Genomic DNA, 23580 nt, shown 5'->3' with positions numbered 1-23580 from the left:
AGCAATGATTCCTATCTCTGGCCATGTGTGAGAAGCACTAAGGGGGATTTCAGTAATTTTAATGCCTGGATCTTGCTTGCCTCAGGCATTCTGGTTATTTAGCCTGGAAGTGGCCAGGCTAAACTATCCTTCAGCGCCTGGTGGGAGAGCTGAGCTGATGCTCTGCTTTCTATATGCTGACAACGGAAAAGCTTCCCTCTACCCAGTTGTCCCCCAAAGACTGTCCCACAGGCAACCTTACACTTTCCACTGGGAACATGATACTCAGACTCTCACCCTCCTCCATCCCAGAACTACTAAAGCAGAGTCTCTGAGTTGGAAGTCTATGTTTTGTATTTCACAAAGACCTCAAGGTCAAGACCCTGATAAACAACATGATCCAGAGAGCAGCAGCATCCAGATCTCCTAAAACTGGCCTAAAATGTAAAATTCCAAGCCACCGAAGCTCTGTTAGTCCAGAATTGGCATGGTAACAAAAATTTCAGGCATCTGCGTTAACCTTGACTCTTTAGAATTGCTGGTCTAAGAAGCAGTGGCCAGTTTGTGCTACCATGGACTTCAGTGCTCATCTTTTTGGAACATTCAGGTAAGAAGTCATGAGCACAGTCAGAGACAAATAGGCAATCTCTGCAAGTTCATCCTTCTGTCTTTGCAGATGGGCTGACGGAACTCTCAGAGACAAGTAGCGCAGGGACTCAGAATGTATTTACTGGTAGTAATGTGCATAGTTACTGATGATTGAGTGTTGTTCATCCTTTCTACGTGCATGTAATCCATGCAGACAATCGGAGAAAGACTCCCTCATTCACTCACCCAACAAATGTTCCACTAGATTAGCACCTGAGACAGGCACAGTTCTAGGTGCACTCCTGCAATCTGGAGATGTGGTTGCATCTGCCATGCTGAGTCTCAAGTCCGGAATCAAACGATATCAGCAATGAACGAAAGGATATAGAATGAAATCTCAAGAAGGTATGGACAGTATGAAGGAGGGACTTCAGGATGACAAAGTCCCACTTAAGATGAGGTAGAGAAATGGAAGAAGGAACATAGGAGCCAAGTTTTGAAAGAAGAGAGTATCCAAGCCATGCAGAAATGGATACAGTTCATCTTAAAGTAGGTGAGGAAAAAAAGGGGTTTTTAAATAATTAGTTCAGAAGATACCAAGCACAGCCTGCATAGCCTTATAAGCCAGGGTAAGTCTTTATAACAAGGAAAGCAAGCAGGAATCCTCAAACCTTAACTTGTTCACAGTAACCTGAGAACCTTGGAAAGCTGCAATCTGGCGCCTGTGTTTTCAGTGATATCTCAAGAGATACCAAGGTTGTTGTTTTTTAATCTATATATTTAGTGAGCAAAGGGGTCCAGTGGCTGAGAGTTTGAACAGCATTCCCAAAGTCACCCAGTTGGTAAGTCAAGCTAGATTTGAAGCACCCATGCCCAACAGAAAGACAAAATATCCATCAATTGTCTCTCAGAAGATCTCATGCTTGCTTCACTGGGGCAGATTCTTTGTTGAAGACTGTAAGGAGCCTACCTGAAGAAGGTCTCTGTGCATACTCTTTTTAAGATAGAATAGTTATCCCATCTTATTAGTAGAAAGAGAAATTAGATGCCATTACCGACATTCTGTGCTATGTGTTACAAAACATAGAGAATGTAAGTAAGACATACTTAATCTCTGGCATCTCAGAGACAAATGTTAACACTGGAGACCATTTCCCGACAGTCTGTATGGATAAAAGGACTCATTGGTTTCAAATGTAATACTGCTATATTTGTCGTAACTGACCCGAGGGCGCCAACTGTTCCCCAGACTTTACAGTCACACTCCATTAAGTCTGACTTTCGCAGATGCTACCATCCTCGTCCATCTGTATTTAATTCTCTCCACTCCATGGAAGAGCTTAGAGCTCCAACATGTGTTTGGGCTCTGAGGTCAAAAGTATATCAGGCTCACATATTCAGTCAATGAATCTGGAGCACGTATGTGTGTGCATGCACACGTGAGTGTGTGTGCGTGCGTGCGTGTGTGCGTGCATGCGTGGCACTGGAATAATTGGCTGTAGGCTGTCTTCCATGAAAATGGCCATAGTTTTTTATGTTAAGCAGCCATTCCTAACCTTCTTTGTCCTAATCCCTGGGGGTGGAGGGGCTGTTCTGTGTGTGTACCGTATATGACGTTGCCTTGAAGAATGACACGGTTTAGTTTGTTCTGTTGCCCTCCCTCTTTGTTAATTCTCTGTGTTCTTTTTCCTTTGTGCTGCACGATTAGGACCCTGCAGTGGGACACAGACCCCTCAGTGCTCCAGCTGCAGTCAGACTCAGAACTTGGGTATATGTCTGCTCTTTTGTTCCTCCTCCTATGATTTCTTTGCTATGGTTGTGTTACGGTGCTAGAGCTCTTGTTGCTCTGGCTTTCTCTCCTTTGTTGAGACCCCCTGTTTGATAAGTTTCATTTCTTCCATTAGTTTTCCTTCTACAGCTTGGGCTAAAGTCTCTCTTTGTGGACAACCCCACAAAAAGATGACTTTTGTCCACCCCGTGATAAATCCTATCAGTGCAAAGTGACACTGATCCAAAAGAAAATTACAAACCAAAGCCCATACCTTCACTTAGAAGTGTCCCACATAAAGTCCAGAATTGGGGATACATGTGGCTTTATCCTAACCAAGTTCCCCTCTTACTAACAACTAATTGTGTCTGGGATCAGTATTAAAATGTTGTGTCCTGTTTGTGATCATTCTTTTTCATTTGTTAAGAGAATTCACAATAAACTCTTAATGTCAGTTAAATTACGAACAACTATAATTCTGTGAAAGAATAAGTCAGTTTGATCACTGATTCAAATATTTGGTGTTAGGTAATGTCTCATAAAGAACGTGTGTTCAGATGATGTCTTTCGGGGGTTGAAAGGTAGCTAGCTTCAGAATTGAAAAGTCAGGAATGAAGTACTGGGCTTTAGTTTTTGTTTTCATTTTCCCTCAGAGGACTGGAGTTAACTATAGTCACACACGACATGCTCTCCATGGGATGCTTTCGTAGCTCAGTCTCAAGCTCAGAAGACCTGACTGTGTACTTTTTCAGCTTCAAGTACAGTTTTAGCAACATGAGATCAGCCATAGCAGGAGTATCTACACAGAAACTGAGAAAGACTGTCATAGAGACATGGCTTCCCCTCCCTTCAGGCTGACATGACACCATTGAGCAACATAAGACTGGATACCTCCAAAAATAGATACCTCAACATTTTATAACAGCATTTTTTTTAAAAAGAAAAACACATCAATGTATCTCCATATGGGTGTTTATTTATTATTTATCCTGAATTCTTCAGCTTGCTAAGCCCATGTCTCTGGGTTTCCATCCATTTCAGCACCTACTGTGCCATTAACATTAAATAGCATGTGTATGTGTGGGGACCTTTGTGCATGCAGGAGTTTGTAACTGACTCACAGTGATACTAAACCAAGGACTATAACACCTTAGCTAACAAGCACATTGGTTATAAATAAGTTCAGAAGATAGCTGTGAATTTTTTTTTTATTTTAATTACTAATTTTGAGGGGGGTTTTCATTAAAATTACTACATTTTGGGATATTTTGTGAGACCATCCATTATCTGTTTCAAATTCTATACTTTTTAAATAATCGAGAAGTATGATTTATGTGAAGCAGAGAAACAATCAGTATATAGTAAGACTATACTGTACACCTCCAAGTTGATACATTGTAGATAGGATGCAGGATTGCTAAGCTGGATGTGCTGATGCGGAGTAGTTCTGGAGTAGTAGCAGTAACAGGAGTAGTAGCAGTAACAGGAGTAGAAGCAGTAGTAGTCACCTTGGTCTGCTTTCCAGGTGGAAATTGAGCATGTTATTTAAAGCATCCTGGGGACAAAGCATACCTGGTGCTGTCTCCTCCCCTGCTTCATCTCACCTGGAGCACTCACTGCATCAGAGAGAGATAAAGAGATGTGAGGTTGCACACTGAGAGGGGCTGGTCTTTAAAAGTTTGTAAGGAATTTTTAGAGAATGTTGGAGAAAGATTATTCAGCCAGCTTACGATTTCAAATACTGCACCATGACAGTTTCCCCTTTTAGTAGGTCCTAAATATCTTTAGGGTACATACCAAAGTTTATGAAATGCTCCACAGGCAAGAAGATTTTTCTTGAGACAGTTTTATTTCCTCAACTTAAAGTCTGTAATTTTCTCTGTGTCTTCACTTAAGAGCTGTACTGAAATCTAACTGACAAAAATTACTATACATGAGCTATTGAAATTGATGTTTGGCATGCTTACATGCTTATCAAACTGTCACTGCCATCAGGAAAGCAAACAGTTGTCACCCTCCAAAAGTGTCTTCTACCTCTGCTTGGATGTAATAATTTCATTTCTTCTACTTATTTTGTATTTAATTTGCATTTCTTTGGGCTGATTTCTTAAAGTGGAAACAGAGAATACTTCCATGTCTATCTCTCTCCTCTTGACCTTTGCTCTGCTATTACTAAATGTTTCACTTTTTGTATATGTTAGGAAGTATACTATCCATTTGCTCTTTTATTCAGCTGATGATCTTTGAAGAGACTTCAGGGACAAATGTAGTGTTCATCCACACAGTTCAGTTTTTTTACTGTTCTTCATTCCCTTGTATAGGCCTGCATTTCTATCTGTGTAATCCTCCTCCTCCTCCTCCTCCTCCTCCTCTTCCTCCTCTTCCTCCTCTATGGGCATTTTTTTTTCAGTAAACTGTCTTCAAATTCCCTAACAATTTTTGCTTGATCAGGCTAACTGTTTTTCAGTTCAGAATGTGTCATTCAGTTCTATGGTGGATATAGTTGGTCCCTTTCTAAAATTTCTGTCTCTTCATTGAGTTTCCTAGCATATAGTAGATTTTTACTACTTACCGTGAAAGCACTGAACTCCCAGCCTCATTGTCATCTCCATGACTGACATTTTCAATCCTCCACTGAGTAAGACATATGGCTCCATGTCAGTGGTGTTGCTTCTGCAGATTCAGGTTGTTCTTTTGTGGAAAATGTATTTCCTTATCTCTCCATTTCCCTTAACTCACTGGTGTTGGCACATTAGGCAAAGCATCACTTCTGGAGATCCCCTCAGATTTGCCCTGAGAGGAGATGTTCTCTCATCACCTCACCTAGGAGTCCTGGGTACTCCAAGACCTCAGTGGTTATACAAGCAGACGTCTATTTTCCTTTGTGGTTCCCTGGAGGCTAGAAAACACTAAGTCCCACATGCGCCCTGACACAAGAGAGATAGGAACCAGTTCTTCCCAGGGCAGCTGGAGAAGTTGGGTTGCTTGACATGTGGTGTGATCCCTTCTGTCTGTAAGATAAATCTAGGCACTGGCATCTATTACCCACTAGCTCTACCAGAAGCTAAGAAAAGACTCTGTGGTAGATTCCTTTATGCTTGTTTAGATGGCATTCACTTTTAAGTACTTTCATTATCCTTTGCAATCTACAGGAGCTGAGTGAAGTCAGCCCCCAGCAGCTTTCAGACACAGGCAGGTTAGAGGCCAGTCTTGGTGATAGCAAACAGACGTGGGGGGCTAGATGGGGATCTGACTCTTCTAGAACGATCCTAGAGAACAGACTTTATTGCTGACTTCAGCTATGGAGTTGATTCACACAGGAAATATCCACACATTCATTCCATTCCAGGGACTAGGATTTCCTATCTATCGGACCCAAGAAACCAGTGAGCCCTTCACCAGCAGCTGAACAAGGCATGAAAGGAAGCATGCAGGATGGCGCTTTCTGTGAATGAACTGGGCCTTGCTGCTAAAGCAAGAGAGCTAGAGTCAGTGCGAGGCCCCCAGAGAGGCTCAGAATCCCCATTTTGTTCTCTGTAGACCTCAGTACTAGGAAATGATTGTCTAGCCCTCCAGCTCCTAGAATAGACAGGTTAGAGTTAGACTTCCAGATAGCTGGAAGAGCAATGCTTATTGCAGAATTTACTTCCGGTTAGAAGACAAAGTCTTATTTATATCATTAGAAGAAAGGTTGTTGTGGAAAGCCTGGAGTGGGTCCATACTTCCAGAGTACTGACTTGTCTTTCTTGTGAGCCTTTGGATACAAGGAAGTTAAAAGCCACACTCTTGGACAGCAGCTAAAAAGGTCAGATATTTGATATCCAATCTTCTCCTTCCCAGGTAAAGGCAGGAGTTAATCTTTATGGCCTGTTGCTCTGTGCTGAGCCAGGACAAAGAGAGAGGAAGAGATCTGAGTACTTGATTTAAAGCTGCTTTTCCTCCCTCTGTGGTCACAGGTGGCTGTGCATGCTGGGCCATCTGGATTTGCACCTGAGACAGGTCATTTGGTAGGAGCCCTGCAAGTGTGGCCCAAACCCTTTAGTCCCCTGGGAGAAGCTCAGCTGAGGTTTGCTTTCTGATGTCAGAGAAAGGTTTACGGCGAGGCTGTATCGCAGTTTCTCACACACTGATTTTGAAGTGGGCTTATTTTCAGTTCTCCAGTTTAGAGACTGTCACTCATTCCTGTATTTTCTCAGAGGGCGGTGGCTAATCTGTTTATCAGATGTCTCTGTAGGGTGAGGGAGGGTGCTGAGCCTCCTGCCTGTGGGTTTCCTTCAGGTCAGGTATGTCTTTGGTTTAGGGGTTTTTTGTTTGCTTTTATTTTATTGCTATCAGAATCTCTGAGTATTACTTTTGTGAGAATTGATTATATTTGTATTCCTGAAATCATTAAAATTTAATATAAACATATTTAGAGGACTGAAGAGAATGTTTAATGGTTAAGAGTACCCAGGTCAGTTTCCAGCACCCACATGGTGGCCCCCAACCATTTGTAACTAAAGTCCTATAGGATCTGATGCCCTCTTCTGACGTCTATGAGCCCATGAATATAAACACTGCAGAGCTGTACACTCAGGCACGCGTGCACACGCATACATGCACACTCTAACACACACTAAGTTCTTTTTTCATTTAAATCATTTTATTTCTAATATCTTTGCTCTGTTTAGATTAGGAAATTTTTGTTCAATAAATAGTTTTTAAAACACCTGTTTACTTAAAAGCAGCTTTGTTTTTTTAGGTCTTACTTTTGGGTTACTTATTTATTTGGGAGCTTTTTTTTTGATTCAGCATCTTTTCTTCCTCACCCAGCCTCACTTCCCTTCCATAGACTCCATCCATTTCCCCAAAGAGTGAATGACTATCTAATGACAGCTCTGGCCTCAAGCTCTGTCCAAAAGACAACATAGAGCATAGGTACTGTACTCTCCCCTTCAAACTGCCCCAGTGAACCCCAGCTTCACTGCTCACTCCGTGGCTCTCTCCACGTGGTTGTTGACCTACATCTTCTGATCCTTCCACTTTGTTCTTGGCTTTGCTGCACTACAGCACAGATCACTGTGCTCAGACGAGCTCTTGCAGCTCTTGGCCATGTAGTTCTTACTAACAAGACATAATTTGTATGGTGTTCTGTACGAATCTAGACTTGCATGGAGTCTTAGCAGTCTGATAGAAGCTGAGAAGATATTCTTGTCCTCAGAGAAAACCCAGAACTGTCACCAATCATCCAAGAATCAGGTCATTCTTCCCTGGGTCTTGGTGGTATTCTGATATAGACTGTGGGTGACTGTGAAGTCTAATTGCTCTTCTGCCTAGCACATATACTGCATGCCACCTGGCCTTGCTTCTGTACCATAGCTGGAAGTGCTATGGGGACCACAGACTGGGACAACTGTGGGGCTTATCTTGGTGTTTCCCCTGTTTCACGCATCTCTGTTATTTCTTGTTGTCTTATAAGGTTTTCTTTTATTCAGACAGATGCTGGTCATTATTTCAGCTAGAATGGTATACCTGGGCATACAACTCCATCTTGGACCAAAGCAGAAATGGTTTGCCCTTGGTGCCAGATTTGCCTGTTAGCTATGTGATCCACATATCAACTAGCAACAGAGAGAAATCTAAAAGGTGATTACTGAAAGAAAGAAAAAAATCCTCCAAGATAATGAGAGAGGGAGAGAGAGAGAGAGAGAGAGAGAGAGAGAGAGAGAGCTTAGTCTGTTTGTTTGTTTTAACCAAACAAATAGCCAATACTTGCTGACATACTAAAAACTCTTTTCATTTTTAGACTACAACTGTAATAGAGAAAGCAAAGTAAAAATGGTGGGAGAAATAAAATGACAAGACATAGGGAGCCAATAAAGTTTCCTCCTGAGCACAGCGACCGTCACACACACAAGAAATCACCTGAGTGAACTGACGAGGGTGTGGTTGCCTGGACAGTTTCGAGAGAGATCACACTGCACACGTTGCCTTTAGAAACGAGCTGAAGAGCAAGTGTCCGCACGAGATGTTCAGTCTCCAGGGAAACAAGCTCCCTTGCTATGGAAACAGAGTGAGTCTGAATAGGGAGGGAAACGTCCTACATCATAAGCAAAAATTAGCTCCAAATTGTTGAGCTCAATAGCCAGGTCTTGTGTGGTATCAGCCTCCTCTGCAGAACGGACTGTATGTAGATAGTGTGCTCCAGTACGTGGAAGAAAAGGCAGAGTTGGGGAAAGGGTCTCAATAAGAATGTGGTCTCCCCTTCTTAAGGAGGAACTAAAAATTTGTTCCAGGCTTTGATTTAAAAGAAGATGAACTTCAGTTTGACCTATTCACCACATATTATTGACCTTTTCTTCTTTGTATCAAACTCAGACAGTCACACATGGCAGGCTGCATATTTGTTAGCTCTGCCTCAGAGCTCAATCCCCAGTCCTGCCAAATAGTCTTCTGTGTGTTGCTTAGATCTCTCTGCCTTGAAATAGTTTTCAATGTTTCCATGTAACTGTATGTCATAGGGTTTCTGTTGCTGTGAAGAGACACCATGGCCCAGCAATGCTTATAAAAGCAAACATTGAACTGGGCCTAGCTTGTAGTTTCTGAGGTTTAATCCATTATCATCATGTTGAGAAGTATGGCAATGGGCAGGCAGACGTGGTGCTGGAGAAGGAGCTGAGAGGTCTACATCTGGATCAGCCCACAGTGGGACATGAACTGGATTGAGCTTCTGAGATCTCAAAGCCTACCTTCTAGTAACACACTTCCTCCACATTTACATTACAAGACCACACCTACTCCAACAAGGCCACACCTCCTAATAGTGCCACTCCGGTGGACAAAATATTTAAACTCATGGTGGGGGGCTTTTCTATTGAAATCATCACACCTTCTTGTGTATCATGTAGGTTGAGCTCCCAAGCAAACTGAAAACATCTGTGACTTCAATAACATTTAATTACAATTGTACTTTCTACAAAAAATGAAAAAATCTTAAAGCACACATACATGCATATCAAAATAACTAGTAAAGTGCACTCAAGAATCTAAATTGTATAGATGAGTATTGACTCATCAAAAGGGTTCATGATGTGGCTTTAAAGGCGCTGATCAAAACCTTGCTGCAAGACAGGGAGGATGTACTCTCCTTGCCTCTTATAATGATCATTATTTGCCCCCGAACAGTTCTCAAGAAGCTCATGTTTGTTAGTCTTTATTTTATGACTCGAGAATCTTTAGCAAGCTATGTTAATTTTTTGTTCTGCCGTAACAGTTCATCTTCAAAAGGGCGGCGTTCCTGTTGCCGTCTGGTTCAGGAAATGAAATCCACTTGGGGAAGAAAGTGCACTCTCACTGAGAAACTCAGTGCCTTACTTGGAAGGCTCTAATTACACAGCTTCATATTACAGATGGTATGAAATTTACTCAAAGTCATCAAGAAAATAAAAGGTCATTCCTGAATATACTTTCTGTCACATCTGTAGCCACACTGGAAAGAACACAGGTCTCTATCATTACTGTCCTGCATTTCCCACTTCTCATACTCGAGGGCAGAGCCTCCACCAGCGTGGCTGTGATGGTTTTAACTCATGTCTAACTCCGAAGTCTTGCAAAGTTTGCTTGCATTGCAAAATCTGAAGCAAATCTTTGGGCTACGGCCATTCATTAAGCCAGTGTTGACATTTGCTTCTTTTCAGGAAAAAAAATGGGTCAGAAGCCGAACTAATATCTCTGCACAGCTAGAAGCAGATACAATGGAAATGCAACAAACACTTCCCAAAAATGATTTATAATGCAAATAGGAAGGATGGAAACCCATCCTTGTGTATGATGTGGGAAGGCCAACGCTCATGCTGCTTCTCTTGGAGGAACATGGCACTCCCCTGAGCACAGATGAGCCTTATGTGTGTGGCAAGACGACCACAGAGCCAGTTACTCTCTGGGTATGGTGCCCTGTCTTCTGTTCTCATCTCTCCCAGAGGAATAGCCTATTGCCAGCTCTGGAAATCTACGCATAAGATGTTACAGCTTGCTACCCACTGTTACCAGAGCACAGTATTTAAGAAACAAATGAATTGTCATTTAAAAATAATAATTAAATTTTTAGAATTTCATATAATGTATTTTGATTGCATTCACCTCCAACTCCTCCCAGATCCACCCGACCTCTCTACCCACTCAACTCTATGTCTTTGATGTTGTTATTTTTCAGATGACCCATATTTTTATTCTTTTAGGTTATAGATTATGAATGTCAGAAACACAGAAGGAAGTTATTTTGGTAAAAAAATACTGATTAATTTTAAAGTAAACTCTTACAGCAGAAGCAGCAGAACTTGTAGTGTTTGCTGTTTAAACATTACTTGACATCCATAAGATGCTAAGGACTTTCTCGGCATAGCTGATGCACTTTCATGATATTGATATAAGACAGAAGTTACAATTGGAGCTAATTTCCACCTAGACAAATATTCTCAATGGCATGCCAGCAAATATACATGCTTGTACATGCATACAAAGGCAGGAGCAATACAACTGCAACACATAGGCATATTCATTCTAATGCACAATAACTTTCATCCAAAATTACTCATGCCTATAGAAGATGCACAGAGAAATGTAAAAACATTCATTCAACCAGGGGCTTCACCAACCTTCATAGATGTAAGTATAAATTTATATTCACAGGTGAACATGTAGAAAAAAAGACATAGACAAACACATAGATACACTCACATGAAACACACACATGCAAAGATCCATAAATACATGCTTATGTACATTTAAGCATTCATGTACAGACACACATAGAGTTAATATTTTTAACCCACTAAGTCCTATTTATAATACTGGAGTAGAGAAGCAATCATGCTCTTACACAGTCGTGAACCCTGTGAGCTACAATAATGAGTGGCCTGGCAAGAGATGTCTACCTGTGCAAGAGTGGTATGAATATCATAGGAGTAACCAAGCACTCCCTGGTTGGACTTAAGGGCCACCTCATACAATAGAACCCACACCCAGCACTATTTTCATTATTTTTCTTTTAAACCTTTTATAGTCCATGATCTGTTTTTCTATGGTTGTGGCATCTTCTTGTGTGACCTTGTGTTGATGTCTGCCAAGGGCTACATTTTCGCCTTTGTCTTCTCTTAGCTCAAAGTCTTACACCTAGAAAACGCTTCTTCAACTCCTCTATGTCTTTGCAGTTATCCCATTCATTTCTCTTCCTACAAACCATGATGCCTTGAAATGTCACTTGCCCATTCCTTCCCTTCTTCACCTTCCACGCAACGTTAGCTATTAATGTAGCCTCTGTTGGTTTTTAGAGTCCCATTCTCATCACTCTTGACCAAGTCTCCAACCTTGCCTTGTTGCCCTGTTTCATTTTCTATTCCATTCTTGAACCTTCAACTTTGTTTGGGAATCTTTTCTTTTCTCCTCTTTCTCCACACTTGGCTTCTAAGATGAGGTCATTTCCTACACCTGACATCTGGCTCCTGATTTTGTATTTCCTATATTGGTTATGTTAATATGATTTAAATACTGCTTTGCAGCTGTGAATTTCTTCATAACTTCCGACAATTGTTCAGTGTCTATGCAAAATCCAAGTTCTTTAGTCTCTAATAATCTACCTTCAATATGCTCCTCTAGATTCATCTTAAGGCCATTGCTCTCCCAATTCAATACTTGTATTTCAATTTTTGGTATAACGTGTAAATTCTGTCCTCGGATCTTTATATATGCAGGATAAGCTACCTGCAGTGTGGCCTACTTACACAAGCTTATCTTTGGAATCTAAACCAGGTCTTCCATTCTCAATGAAGTGAACCCCATTTTTTTTGAAACATAGAAATCTGCCCACCACCCAGTCTTCTCCTAGTTAGGAGACTCATTTATGTTAACATTTACTGTTGTTTGCAGCCTGGAGATTTTTTTCCCTCTCTGATGCATATCTTCTTGCTCCTCGTTCTCTTTGTGTTGTGCCGATCTGGCATGGTGCCTTGCTCAAACACAGTTTATGGTAGCAATGAATGATGCTGATCAAAGTAGTTCCTTGCCACTCCTCAAGGATACTACTCCACCCACGTCATAGGTTGAACGAGGAAGAAAACTGTTATCAACATTACCTTGAGGGTTTATCTATTAAAAACACCTGAAAAGCTTTTAGGAAGATAAATGGGCAAATCGCTGGCAGCATCTTCAAACGCCAGCCGCGAGATTGACACATATGTGTGACTAAGCAAAATTGACACATATGTGTGACTAAGCAAAATTGACACATATGTGTGACTAAGCAAAAACAAAACAAAACAATGAGTTACAGTTGATTTTCATGGGCCAATGCAGACTTCTTTTCGTGCTACGACCTTGGCCTACTTTGATATCTAGCCAAATGACTCCTTTTCCCTGGGAACATTTGTTCCTGGCTTTTTATCTCTTTGTCTGTCAGACTTCCTCTTGCTCCAGAAATGCCCTGTTACTGCAGTGACTTCTTTGCTGTTTCCAGGAGTGAATGCCATTCACTAACCTCTGACCCCCACCCCCTTCAGAAATTTTTCCAGTGAGAAATCTGATTGGTGGATCACTGGTTGTTGAATATTCTGAAACCCATATTTGACACAATTCTTCAGTGTCTTTGTGATTCACTGTTTATAAAATTTGGAAGGTTTCTGAACTCAAGTTTTTTTTTTTAATTCAGACTTTTCAGAACTAATATTTCTGATTCGTTATGTCTGAATTGAGGAAAGGAACCTAAGGGTGTCAGGCTGGCTATACACTGTAACTTATCAATGTAATATCAATGATATTTTCATATCAATGATATCTTAAAAGTAACCCAAATTCTGCTTTTCTGTGTTTCTGTGCTTCAGTCAACAGTTGTCTCTCTCTCTCTCTCTCTCTCTCTCTCTCTCTCTCTCTCTCTCTCTCTCTCACACACACACACACACACACACACACACACCACACACACACACACACACACACACACACACGGGGGGGGGGGAGAGAGAGAGAACTACTTGAGACCAGATGACCAACTAGGGACCTCAGTGCTGGGTAAGGCTATTTCTCCCATTCTCAGCATCCCTAGTTGTCTGTAGTTCCTTGTCTCTAAGTGAGGCCCTGCAGGATCTCCCCTCTTTCACACTGGTATGTCTATTAGTATTGTCAGCATTGGGGTCTTGCTTAGGTAGCCATGCTGTCTAGGGTGTAGCATCCCTGTCGTTTCTAGAAGACAGTCTCACAGCAGATTTCCTGGTTCTTCGGCTTGTATAGTCTTCTTGCTTCCTCTACTGAAATGTTCCGTGAATCTTAGTTTCAAGAGTCGCAATATAGTCGTGATATCAGTGGGGGCTAAGTATCCCGCCATGTATTTCTTCTCTGGTTTTTTGTCCACCAGTGGGTTTTTTGCAATGATCTCCTTCTGTTGTAAAAAGAAGTTTATTTGATGAGCAGTAAGAGCTACATGTGTTTCTAAGTATAAGGATAAATATTTAGAATGCACGTAGGAATTAAGCACCGTTATTGTTAACATCTAGGCATGGGACATTTCAAATACTACCCACTGGTGGGTGAATTAAACCAGTGCATATGCATTCATTAGTATATTCATCATGAAGAAACAACTTATATACTAATTCATTCTACATCCATAAGCATTGAAAACACAGATGGATGGGGACACTGGTTGAGGAGTGATCTTGCAGCTAATAACAGATCAGTACCTGGGCAAATTGCATCCTGCTTGTGGATAGTTTGTTATCTTTTCACTCTGAGAGATACCAAATAACCTTCTCAAGCTTGAAACAGCAACATTCTTCATCTTCAGCATTCTTTTCAGAAGAAAAAAATCTCTAAGTTGGACACAGTGTTGCTTTGCAGAACCAGCTTCCTCAGGAGAGAGGGATGTTTCAGAAAGGACTTACAGGGATCGAGAGGAGCCCAGCCTCAGTCCCATCCTTGTGACAATGTGGCCCCTGTGTCACATTAGGATAATGTGAGGTCATCTTAGGAGAGACCATGGCCCGCTACTCAGTGTATCCAGGATGCCTCACTGGTGCCTTGGGGGTTTTAATTCAAATGCATCCCAGCTCTTTGTTCATAGTTTGTGCACTGCAGTTGGATTTACTCAGTGTTCCTCTTCTTACACTTTTGTTCATCCTGCCCTGCTTCCTAGACCTTCTTAAGGCTGATTCAGAACTGTCTCCTTCTTTCAGGGGCACTAAGTCATGTGCTCTGGAACTAGACTGCTGACTGGGGAAGTCAAAAGGGTTCTGTTCAGACACTGAAGTCCATCTCTCTCCATTCTCTGATATTGCCAGGCCAGGGAAACACAACCTTTAGTGGCCATTGAAATTCTTGGGGATGAGGAGACATTGGTCAGGCTTTCAAATTACAGATGAAGGATTCTAACCCCCAGGTGTTCGCGCTGTGGATTTAAGGTGGTAACTGTGGCTTTTCAGTCTTCTCTCAAAATGCTGTCTGTGCTGCTCATCTGGAAAACCAGCCCCAGGGCTTCACCTATTTGAGTTCCCTCTGTGTTCATTAAACACGGCCACAGTTCATCCAGATAGATAAGTCTTTATTGTGCCTTTTAGGTGATTTTGAATTATTTACTTTATTATAGTTCTATGAAGTCCTATGTAAATCTAGCTTAGTTGTTGAATTTTTTTATTAAAATCCCTTATTTAAAAAAAAAAAAAGAATTGGCAAGGTGAAACTGTGCAGGGTGATGTAATAAAAATGACAAACATCCAGAGCAGAGCCCATTTCCATTTCAGCCTTTATTTTCACAGTGCTTGTTCTCCATCCTCTCTTAGTCCTCCTTTCTGTCCTCCTCAAGAAATGAATTCATAATGTTCTCTCTCTGACATTGCAGTAAGCCCCATAGTGCAGGGGTGGGTAAAGACAATCCCAATAAGTTTCCCTCCAAGTCAGAGCGGACAGACATGGAAACTAGAGAATGCAAGGCTGTGCACTAGGGGTGAGAGTAGAAATGACCTTGTGCCGGGACTATGTGCTATTCTATGTGCTATGTGGGAGGAGCAGCTATGATGTGCTATGATGGAGGAACAGCAAAGAGCTTCTAGAAGCAGCATGGCCAATATGGACATGATGGCTTAATCAAAAAGAATAACAATAGTAGTAGTATTAATATGACAGTGGGTTTTCCCTGTATTTGTTAAATAGTTTCCCTACACCTCTGAATTAAAGAACTATGAGTTTGTAATGCTTTGAACAAAAATAAGGAGCCAGCTGCTTAATGTTTATAAAGGAAAGTATTATATCCTTTATCTGGTAGTCATAAAATTATTTTGTCACCTGATAGAGTTATAGAAATAGTTTGGGGAAACTAAATATTAAAAGACAGTACAAAGCTGTGTGTTCTGGACCAAATAAAGCGTGGTCTGGCATCACATAAGGCCAGCCATGAAGAGACATCACTGCAGAAACAGCTAAAAAGAGGGCTTTGCTATGAAAGCGCACCAACTTCTGGCCAACCTTCCTGGACCCCTCACTACTGAGATCTGTTATGTGCTACTTAATCTCAGAAACAGGGTCTTTCTGTAGCATCCTGAAAATCCAGGCAGGAATCCTACCTCATATTTATAAAATGAACACATACAAGTGGACTGAGACAATGTTAGGTTGTGAAAACCACGCTATAATGGGTGTGGCCATTGGCGTGAGACAAGGTCAAGGTGGCACACGTTTCAAGGACACAGCCCTTTGGCTTACTGTCCAGTAGACTTGAAGCTTGGCACCTACAAGCCAGGAGTAATGTATAGGCACCACTGACCCCGATGGCTCATCTGTGAAACTGGAATAATGTTATGCAATCTTATTCAGTATAAAACAAGATATGTCAAAAATGTTTAGCATAAATACATGATTACCAGAAGAACAGCAAAATTGCCCCAAAGAACACTTCTATTAGAAATGTAATTTAATGTAAATGCACATTTACCATAACTGTAGCTTTGTCAATCCAGAGCTTATAGGGTGCTGTATTACCTAAAATAGCTCAGGATGTATTACAGCAGTGGTTTTACAGTTTTCAGTCCTTTGGGACAGGTCTACTCTGTGGACCAAGAACCCCCGTTTGCCAAACTGTCAACTGATCAGTGCCCTGGGAGATCAACATGGCGACAGTTCAGCTTTTATTTGTTTATGGTGGCTCGGATTGAGCTAAGACCCTGATCTCCCAAACATAACACCACTGAGAGGCTGGTTGACAATTTCCAATAATTATTGAAACAAGAAAATATTTTGTTTTAGTTAGATAAACTCATTTATTCAAGCCAAGGTTTGAAAACTTGGAAATTTCACAGTGATATTTTTAATTAATGCAAAAGTGAATGGAGCAGCCAAGCCCCATACCATGGTACCCCTACCAAAGTAAATGAATAAATGAATAAATGAATAAATAAATACAAATTGAAAGTAGGAGTACAGTTCTTGGATTTTTATTGCCAGGGATGGATAATCAACTCTACAGACTTAAAAACAATCTTACATTTAGAATATCCATGAATCGGCCTCTTCTGAAGTTCCGTAAGTTAAGCAATATCATAAGCAGTCCAAATGATGTCCTGGACACCAAGCTGCCTGAGCCAAAAGCTTCAAGCTATGCCAGGCATCAACTACAGACTTTATGAGCATCAGCCTCATCTAACCCCACAGTCTGGAATTTACTAGGGGTGGGGTGGGGGTGGGGGACAGAAAAATGAGACTTGAAAAGATTTGCTACTTCCCTGAATCTTTCTCCTATTGTTTATTCAGGTTGGTGAGTGCCAGAGCTGGGGATGTCAACCCCGTTTCTATGGGAATTTGCTTCAGTGGTTTAAATGGACTATCAAACTGTGCACTAGCTTTCATATGCTGATGGCCTATTCCTCATTGTCCAACAAGATAGGACTAAAGTCCATGTCCTGTTAGCAAGACTCCCAGAACCTTGCCTGTGTGTAGAGTGCTCACTCCACAGTGCCTGGAGAACCCTGGGCCTTAGACATATTGGTGGAAGGTTAGAAGCTGGGTGATCTCTCTATCAAGGTGGCGCTGACTTGAAGAGATAGTGGTCCATTCCTGAACCCTGTGGTAATAACGGCCCTACTGGGTCTCAGGAAGATGGGTTGGGTGACTAAACAGAACAGTGACCTTTGCTGCAGGCAGACCTGATTCATATTGTCCTCCTCATTCCAGACTCTAAGCCCTTTACCTGTCCTGGTCATTTTTTATTGATAGTCAACTCTGTGTGTGTGTGTGTGTGTGTGTGTGTGTGTGTTCCTTAAATTAGCTTTAGGGAGGGTATGTAGAACTGCGGTGGGGAGACCAGCCAGGACCCGATGCTGCTAACTCTGTATCCTAAAAATCAAGTTCAAGAAAACATTCTAAGATAGATATGTCTAAAAGTTGTACGCATGCATGTACATAACATATCTGTGGTTTATGAATAGCACATTCATGGTGCCTGTGCATTACCAATAAGAATCCCAGCAGAGGTACCATCATCTCTGTTCCCAGAGGTCAGAGCACACACAGAGAGAGCAAGGCCAGGGCCGCTTTGCGTGTTCCCATAGACAGAGGTGCCTCTGTGGGTGCCTGTTTTCTGAATAACTCAGGAGGACCAGGTTTTTGGAGTCACTCACAGTTGCCATTAAGAAGCTTAGGTAGAAATTTGCCTTAGGGGGGGGCATTGTACCAGGATTCAAGTCAATAATAGCATACGGTTTTGTGGGGTCAATAGTGTTTTAACCCGGGTTCCACCAGTTGTAAATTGTATGCATTTGAGCCCTGGAACTGAATCTTTTCCTAGATAAAGTAGAGAAGATGGCATTCCACTCTTCACCGAGATGTCATGAGACAGATGCCATAGTGGGTGTACAGACATCTGGAAGCATCTGAAGCATTACATAAATATTCAAATATGATTACTTACATGGGTGATCATAGCTTGGAGCTACTGCAATGAGGTTTTACTAGTCTGCGCCCATTGATTCTTACATTCATTTGTGCTATCTTAGTGCACCTTACAAACACACTCATTCATTCATTGATTATTCTCCTGGATCAATGAAATGTGTTGCATTCTGCCCAGAATAGGACTCTCACTGTTGCTGGCTTCATAAACAGTGTGTTATGGCATGTATGGCATGGTAGAATTCTCTTTTACTTAAACTTAAAAACTCTCCCACACTAAGAAATTAGAATTTTATTGCAAATGAAAGTTCCTCTATGCATCCTACCGGAGCATCACCAGAGATGCCCAGAGACAAGTCTCACCCGAGTCTGAGCAAGATTTTACAGATGGGAAAGGGGAAGGGCCACTGACAGAGGCTTACATGGTATCACACATCCAGTCTGGGCCATGGTTCCTCCACACCAGGGCCCTGAGCCTGACACTGCCCTGAGAAGCTGAGGACATCTTGGTTTGTTTCTTTTTGTGTTTTCTGAACTGACAGGTCTTTTGAAATAAACCTATTTCCTTCCTAAGCATTTGCCCTCTGCTACTTACAGGAGACGACTGCACAAGCTGGGCGTGTCAAAGGTGACCCAGGTGGACTTCCTGCCTAGGGAAGTGGTGTCCTACTCCAAGGAGACACAGACTCCCCTTGCAACACATCAGTCTGAGGGTAAGCGAAGACGACTTTGCTCCCTTTGCATGCTGTGTCTGCAGAAACTGCCAGGGAACAGCGTTGACCTCAAGTTCCTGAGGTCTTCATAGGATAGAACCTGAGCGACATCCTGAAAGGCAAAGGTGCCACTGGCTCTAAGTTAGAAGGCTCTGCTGAGGGAATTCTTTCGGATTCCTCCAAAGGTCCATGGACTTTCAAGTGTCTAACCGACCTGTCACGTTTCTGTGCTTATCTCTGGACAATGGAAACCATAAAAGTAGTGAATGGACACTTTCATGGTACACACAGACAGACACACATACATATAAATAAAAATAAAGAACTTAAAAATAACTTCATCATTTGTAGGAACACCAAACTACAGCCCACCACCTCTTCCTAAAAACAGAATATTATTGGGCACAGATATTCCAGACAATACACTTATGGCGAATATTCATGCTATAATGGCCTGGTTGGAGGAGGAGAGGACATGGAGGAGACCTTAGCTGGCCCACAAAGCCTAAATTTTGGACCCAATCCTTTATAGGAAACCTTTCCTGCACCCTGATTTTCTGAGCAGTTCACATAAGAGCACACAGGTTAACAATATTCTCCATATGTCAATGAGTGAGGATGGAATTGCATACCTCTTCTATACATACCAGAAAATATCAAGTGGAAAATCTGTATATAAATCTCAGAGAATCATTAAAAGTCAATGTGATGGTTAATCACATTTACCTTGCTGGAATTAGAAGTGGGATGGACATGAGCCTTTGGGTATGTCTGAGGTTGGAAGACCTGCTATATATTCTAGACTTACCATTACTTGGACTGAGGTCTTGGGCTGACTTAAACGGAGAAAGCCACCTGAAAGCCATCTTAGAAAGCCACCCGGCACTCACACACTTGCCTGCTTGTGCCAGCTGCCTCAAGACCCCGCTCCCACAGCCCCTCTGCCATGACGGACTGTATTGTCCAACTGCAAATCCAGATACACTCTTCCTTCAACAGTCTCATCAGGCATTTTTTTTAATCATAGTAACAGAACAAGGGACTAACATAGACAACAATAAGAAAACTTTAAGCTGGTAAATCTTAATGTTTCTTGGATGTAAAATATGCTGAGGGACAGAGATGTATCTCAGTGGCAGACTGCCTATCTAGCATGCATGGAACCCTGGGGCAGTTCTCAATACTGTGATAAACAAACATACAAAGAAGGAGGAGCATGACACTGAAATAAGATTTTATGAAAATCAGAGAGATCCCTACAGAGCACGCTTGGGTAGGTGTGGTTCCATTGTTAGAAAGTGACGTCACTCATAGAGCAGAGCAAACGGTCTTTTTACTTCATGTGTCACTGGGGTTGGGAAGAGGATGTTAAAATACTGTATAGTAAATACTGAGCAAAATCCTAGATAATGAAATACATTAGCATTTCATACTCCGTCTGTAACAGACTTAAACCAGGACAGCTCGGTTTGTGCCAGCTACAGAGATTTTTCCATTTGCGTTGTCCAACACATAATCTTAAAAATGAAGTGAAATCTTGTTCCTTGAAGTTCAGGCTTCCTGCATATCTTCTAGAGAGCTTTACTTAGTAATGGAAGTTTGTAGCGCCTATGAGGCCCTGCAAGGAAATAGCAAATTTTAGACGCAAACAAGTAGCACCCTCTAGTGGTGAAACTGTAAACAACCTAACCAGCAAATTAAGACCTGTGTATTAACTTGACAGGAAAGGCCCTGCGAGAAAACACTTCAGGAGCCCTGTCCTTGGGCCTCCAGACAAAAGCGATTGGGGGAGGGGTGTGGAAGGGGGGATCATTAAGAGGCAACCTCACTACCCAGCCAAAACATTTGTTTGAGTTAATTTGCTGCCAGAGGCACTTGCAGAGCTGTAGCCAGAGGTGTGTTTGTTTAGCCTCAAGTCTGACCTGAAACATAAAGTGATGCATGTGAAACAGGAGGACTGAATTATTTTTAAGAATGTGTATGCTGAAGACCTTGGAAACGGTACAGAAATGTTTACAGGGAGAGATAAATTAAGGATGAAAAGGCATCAACTGTAAACTTCTAACGTGGAATACATCAAAAGGAAAACCCGTAGAGTTCATTTTATTATTGCAGGGAGAGGTTGGGAGCCCTCATTATGCTGGGTCCAAGCAGCAGGAAAGGAGGAATTTATTTCTTAGCAATTGGCAGAAGTTCTTTCTGTTTTCTTAACAAGATCCATAGAGCTTTCTTGTGGTGATGGTTCACATTCCACAATACAGAGTTGAACCCAAAGCCAGCTACCAGAGCCTCCGGGAGCTCGGGAGCTCGGGAGCTCGTGGGAGTACAGTAACACTCAGCAAGTGTAGATGAGAAAACCTTCTTTATTGTCAGCTCAGCCCAGGTCTTGACCCTTGACCTTTGGCTGCCTGGCTGTTGAGGGTGCCCAGGGCTTGCGTACCTTTCACCTTCGAGGTGAGTGACAACAAAGGCGAGCACAAGCGTCAGCAGTGGGACAGTCCACCGTGAGGTCCTTCCAAATGGGAGACTTGGGTTGGTGCCAGAACAATGCTGTGATGACAAGGACAGCCTTGCAGGGTGACTACTGAATTTGACAGCACAGTAAGGCTCTTGGATGGATAATGTTTGCCAACTGTTGTGCATCTAAAGCCCATATGAGTTCTTTGTTAGCCATAATTTATAAAGGCTGGGTTTTTTTTTTACATTGTTTGAAGACTGAAAATTAATGTAGCTCAAAGTAGCACCTTCAGAGCACTGATATGCTCTGCCTTGACTGGAATGCTAGTGTGTTCACCCCGCTACACAAAACATATTGTCCTTAAACAAGCACAGGGGAAGGAGTCGGGATTTGCCAGAACCTAAGCCTCCCTCTTTCTGTACTACACACTATAATGAGCGTTTTCCTCGTAGTGCATTAGCTAGTCACATAATGATCTGCTGTGAGAAATACCCCAAGATGATTTAAACTAGGAAGATTTAGGAACCGAGTCTCCATCAATACAATTCTTTCAAGTAGCTTAAGCCATCCTAGTCTGGATAGGTAATGACCTAGCCAGTCACAGGGAAAGCTTGAGAATGGAGAACTCTGATCAGGAGCAGGCTATGTCTACCCTGAAATGCTTTAAACATATGCTTTTCATTTTCAAGTAAGGAAAGAATATGAATATATATATACATATATATGTATGTATGTATGTATGATTTCTCTGCAAAATTGCCTCTGCTTTGCATATTATTATTTCCCTGGCTGTCCATGAGGTCCTGAGGTCAGAAACCAATGCTGTGTGTATTTGTTAAGATGAGTTAAAGGCTGGTGAGCAACAGGTACCATGCATGGCTGACAGGGATTCTTCCCGATTGCTGTGGAGTCCTCAGGTTTTGCATGGCCACTGGGCAGTGATAATATTTTAATGTGCTGGGAGGATGTCAGCTGAACTGGACAAAAGAAGATGCTTCTGCATCCTGTTGGTAATTTTGAAGGTTCTCTGTACTTCCTCTTCATGGGATCTGATAAGTGGGCCCTTGGGCTTTGTCTTGTCCACGTGATGCCTTCACTGCTTCCTGTCTCTGATTTCTTACTTCCAAGGAAAGCGAAGACTACTGGACTTTTTCAAGCACTCCTGAAGGCTTGTGCTTCTAAGCATGTGTTTATGCTGTTTGCCCATTTTTGAGATGCCACCACCTCCACGGGCCTTCTGTCAGGAGTGTGCCCCTGGGTCAGCTTCTAATCATTGTTAATGCCTGTTTCCTCTTTATTATTGGGTATTGATTCTTCACATGCCTCTCCTAGGCTGTAATGTCCCTGTGAGCAGGGTGTGTGTGATGTCCCTGTGAGCAGGGTATGTGGCCTTTCCCCACTTTGTGCCTCACACTATGCCTGGTTCAAAGACACACTCACCAGATGTGCTGAGGAGCTAGAAGCATCCTATGTATTGGAGCCTGATGCAGCAGGAAGTGGTAATCCTTGTGTTTTTCTGGAGGGAGGAAGGCCATCCTTGTGAAATGGCACTGGTTTTTTTAGAGGCTTTGATGGACACACTATAGAGGTAAGATTCTTCTTTTCAGGGGACTTTAATGTTTCAGCCAGGTTCCTGTTTATGTTCTCAGATGAGAATAGGGATTAGCTGCCCATGAGTGTGCTGTCAAAACTGAAGAACAGAATTACAAGGGCAGCCTGGGTTGGCCCAGAGCAAAGCATAGCAACCTGAAAGCTTCACTGTGCAGAGATGTCTGTAGAGGACCTTGGAAATGGGTATGCAGGGAGGTAGCTAGGGAAGACAGTAAGTTCACCTTTGCACACTCCCCAAAATATGCTCTTGCTAGGGAAAGATTTCGACCTTAACTTTCCATGATCTCCAAGGTATAGTCACCACAGAAGCTACAAACAAATAGTGGTTGTCTGTAAAGTCAAATAGTCTGGTCTAAAGTTGTCCAGTGAAATCATAAGGTGCCACTGATAATTTTAATAATATATTTTGATTGACTCCATCATTTCAAGATACTCAAATTTCAAAATGTAATCAATGTGAAATTATCAATGAAACATCATTCCTCTTCTTTTGTACATAAACTCAGCCTTCAAATGGTGCTTTCTATTCTATCCTGGCAGCATACCCAACTTCAACAACT

The 23580-nt window shown here is 42.0% G+C and overlaps 1 protein-coding gene across 12 annotated transcripts in view; it reads left to right on the top strand.

Moving 5' to 3' along the window:
- The window catches only part of Dync1i1 (dynein cytoplasmic 1 intermediate chain 1), a 311790-nt gene that overhangs the window by 62540 nt on the left and 225670 nt on the right, over positions 1-23580 (top strand). For 6 of the 12 annotated variants that reach the window (XM_029478836.2, XM_021164408.3, XM_021164406.2 and 3 more), the window contains exons 5-6: positions 2276-2335; positions 18836-18951. In XM_029478836.2, the coding sequence (XP_029334696.1) occupies positions 2276-2335; positions 18836-18951 (176 nt within the window). The remainder of the gene's footprint in view (positions 1-2275; positions 2336-18835; positions 18952-23580) is intronic. The other 6 variants (XM_021164407.3, XM_021164410.3, XM_021164409.3 and 3 more) reach the window with 1 other exon arrangement.

This window comes from Mus caroli, unplaced genomic scaffold (genome assembly GCF_978045245.1).
Source record: "Mus caroli unplaced genomic scaffold, Mus_caroli_1 scaffold_7, whole genome shotgun sequence".
In the NCBI taxonomy this organism is placed as follows: domain Eukaryota; kingdom Metazoa; phylum Chordata; class Mammalia; order Rodentia; family Muridae; genus Mus; species Mus caroli.
The sequence above is the reverse complement of the archived record's forward strand: the minus strand, read 5'-3'. Positions and strand labels throughout refer to the sequence as shown.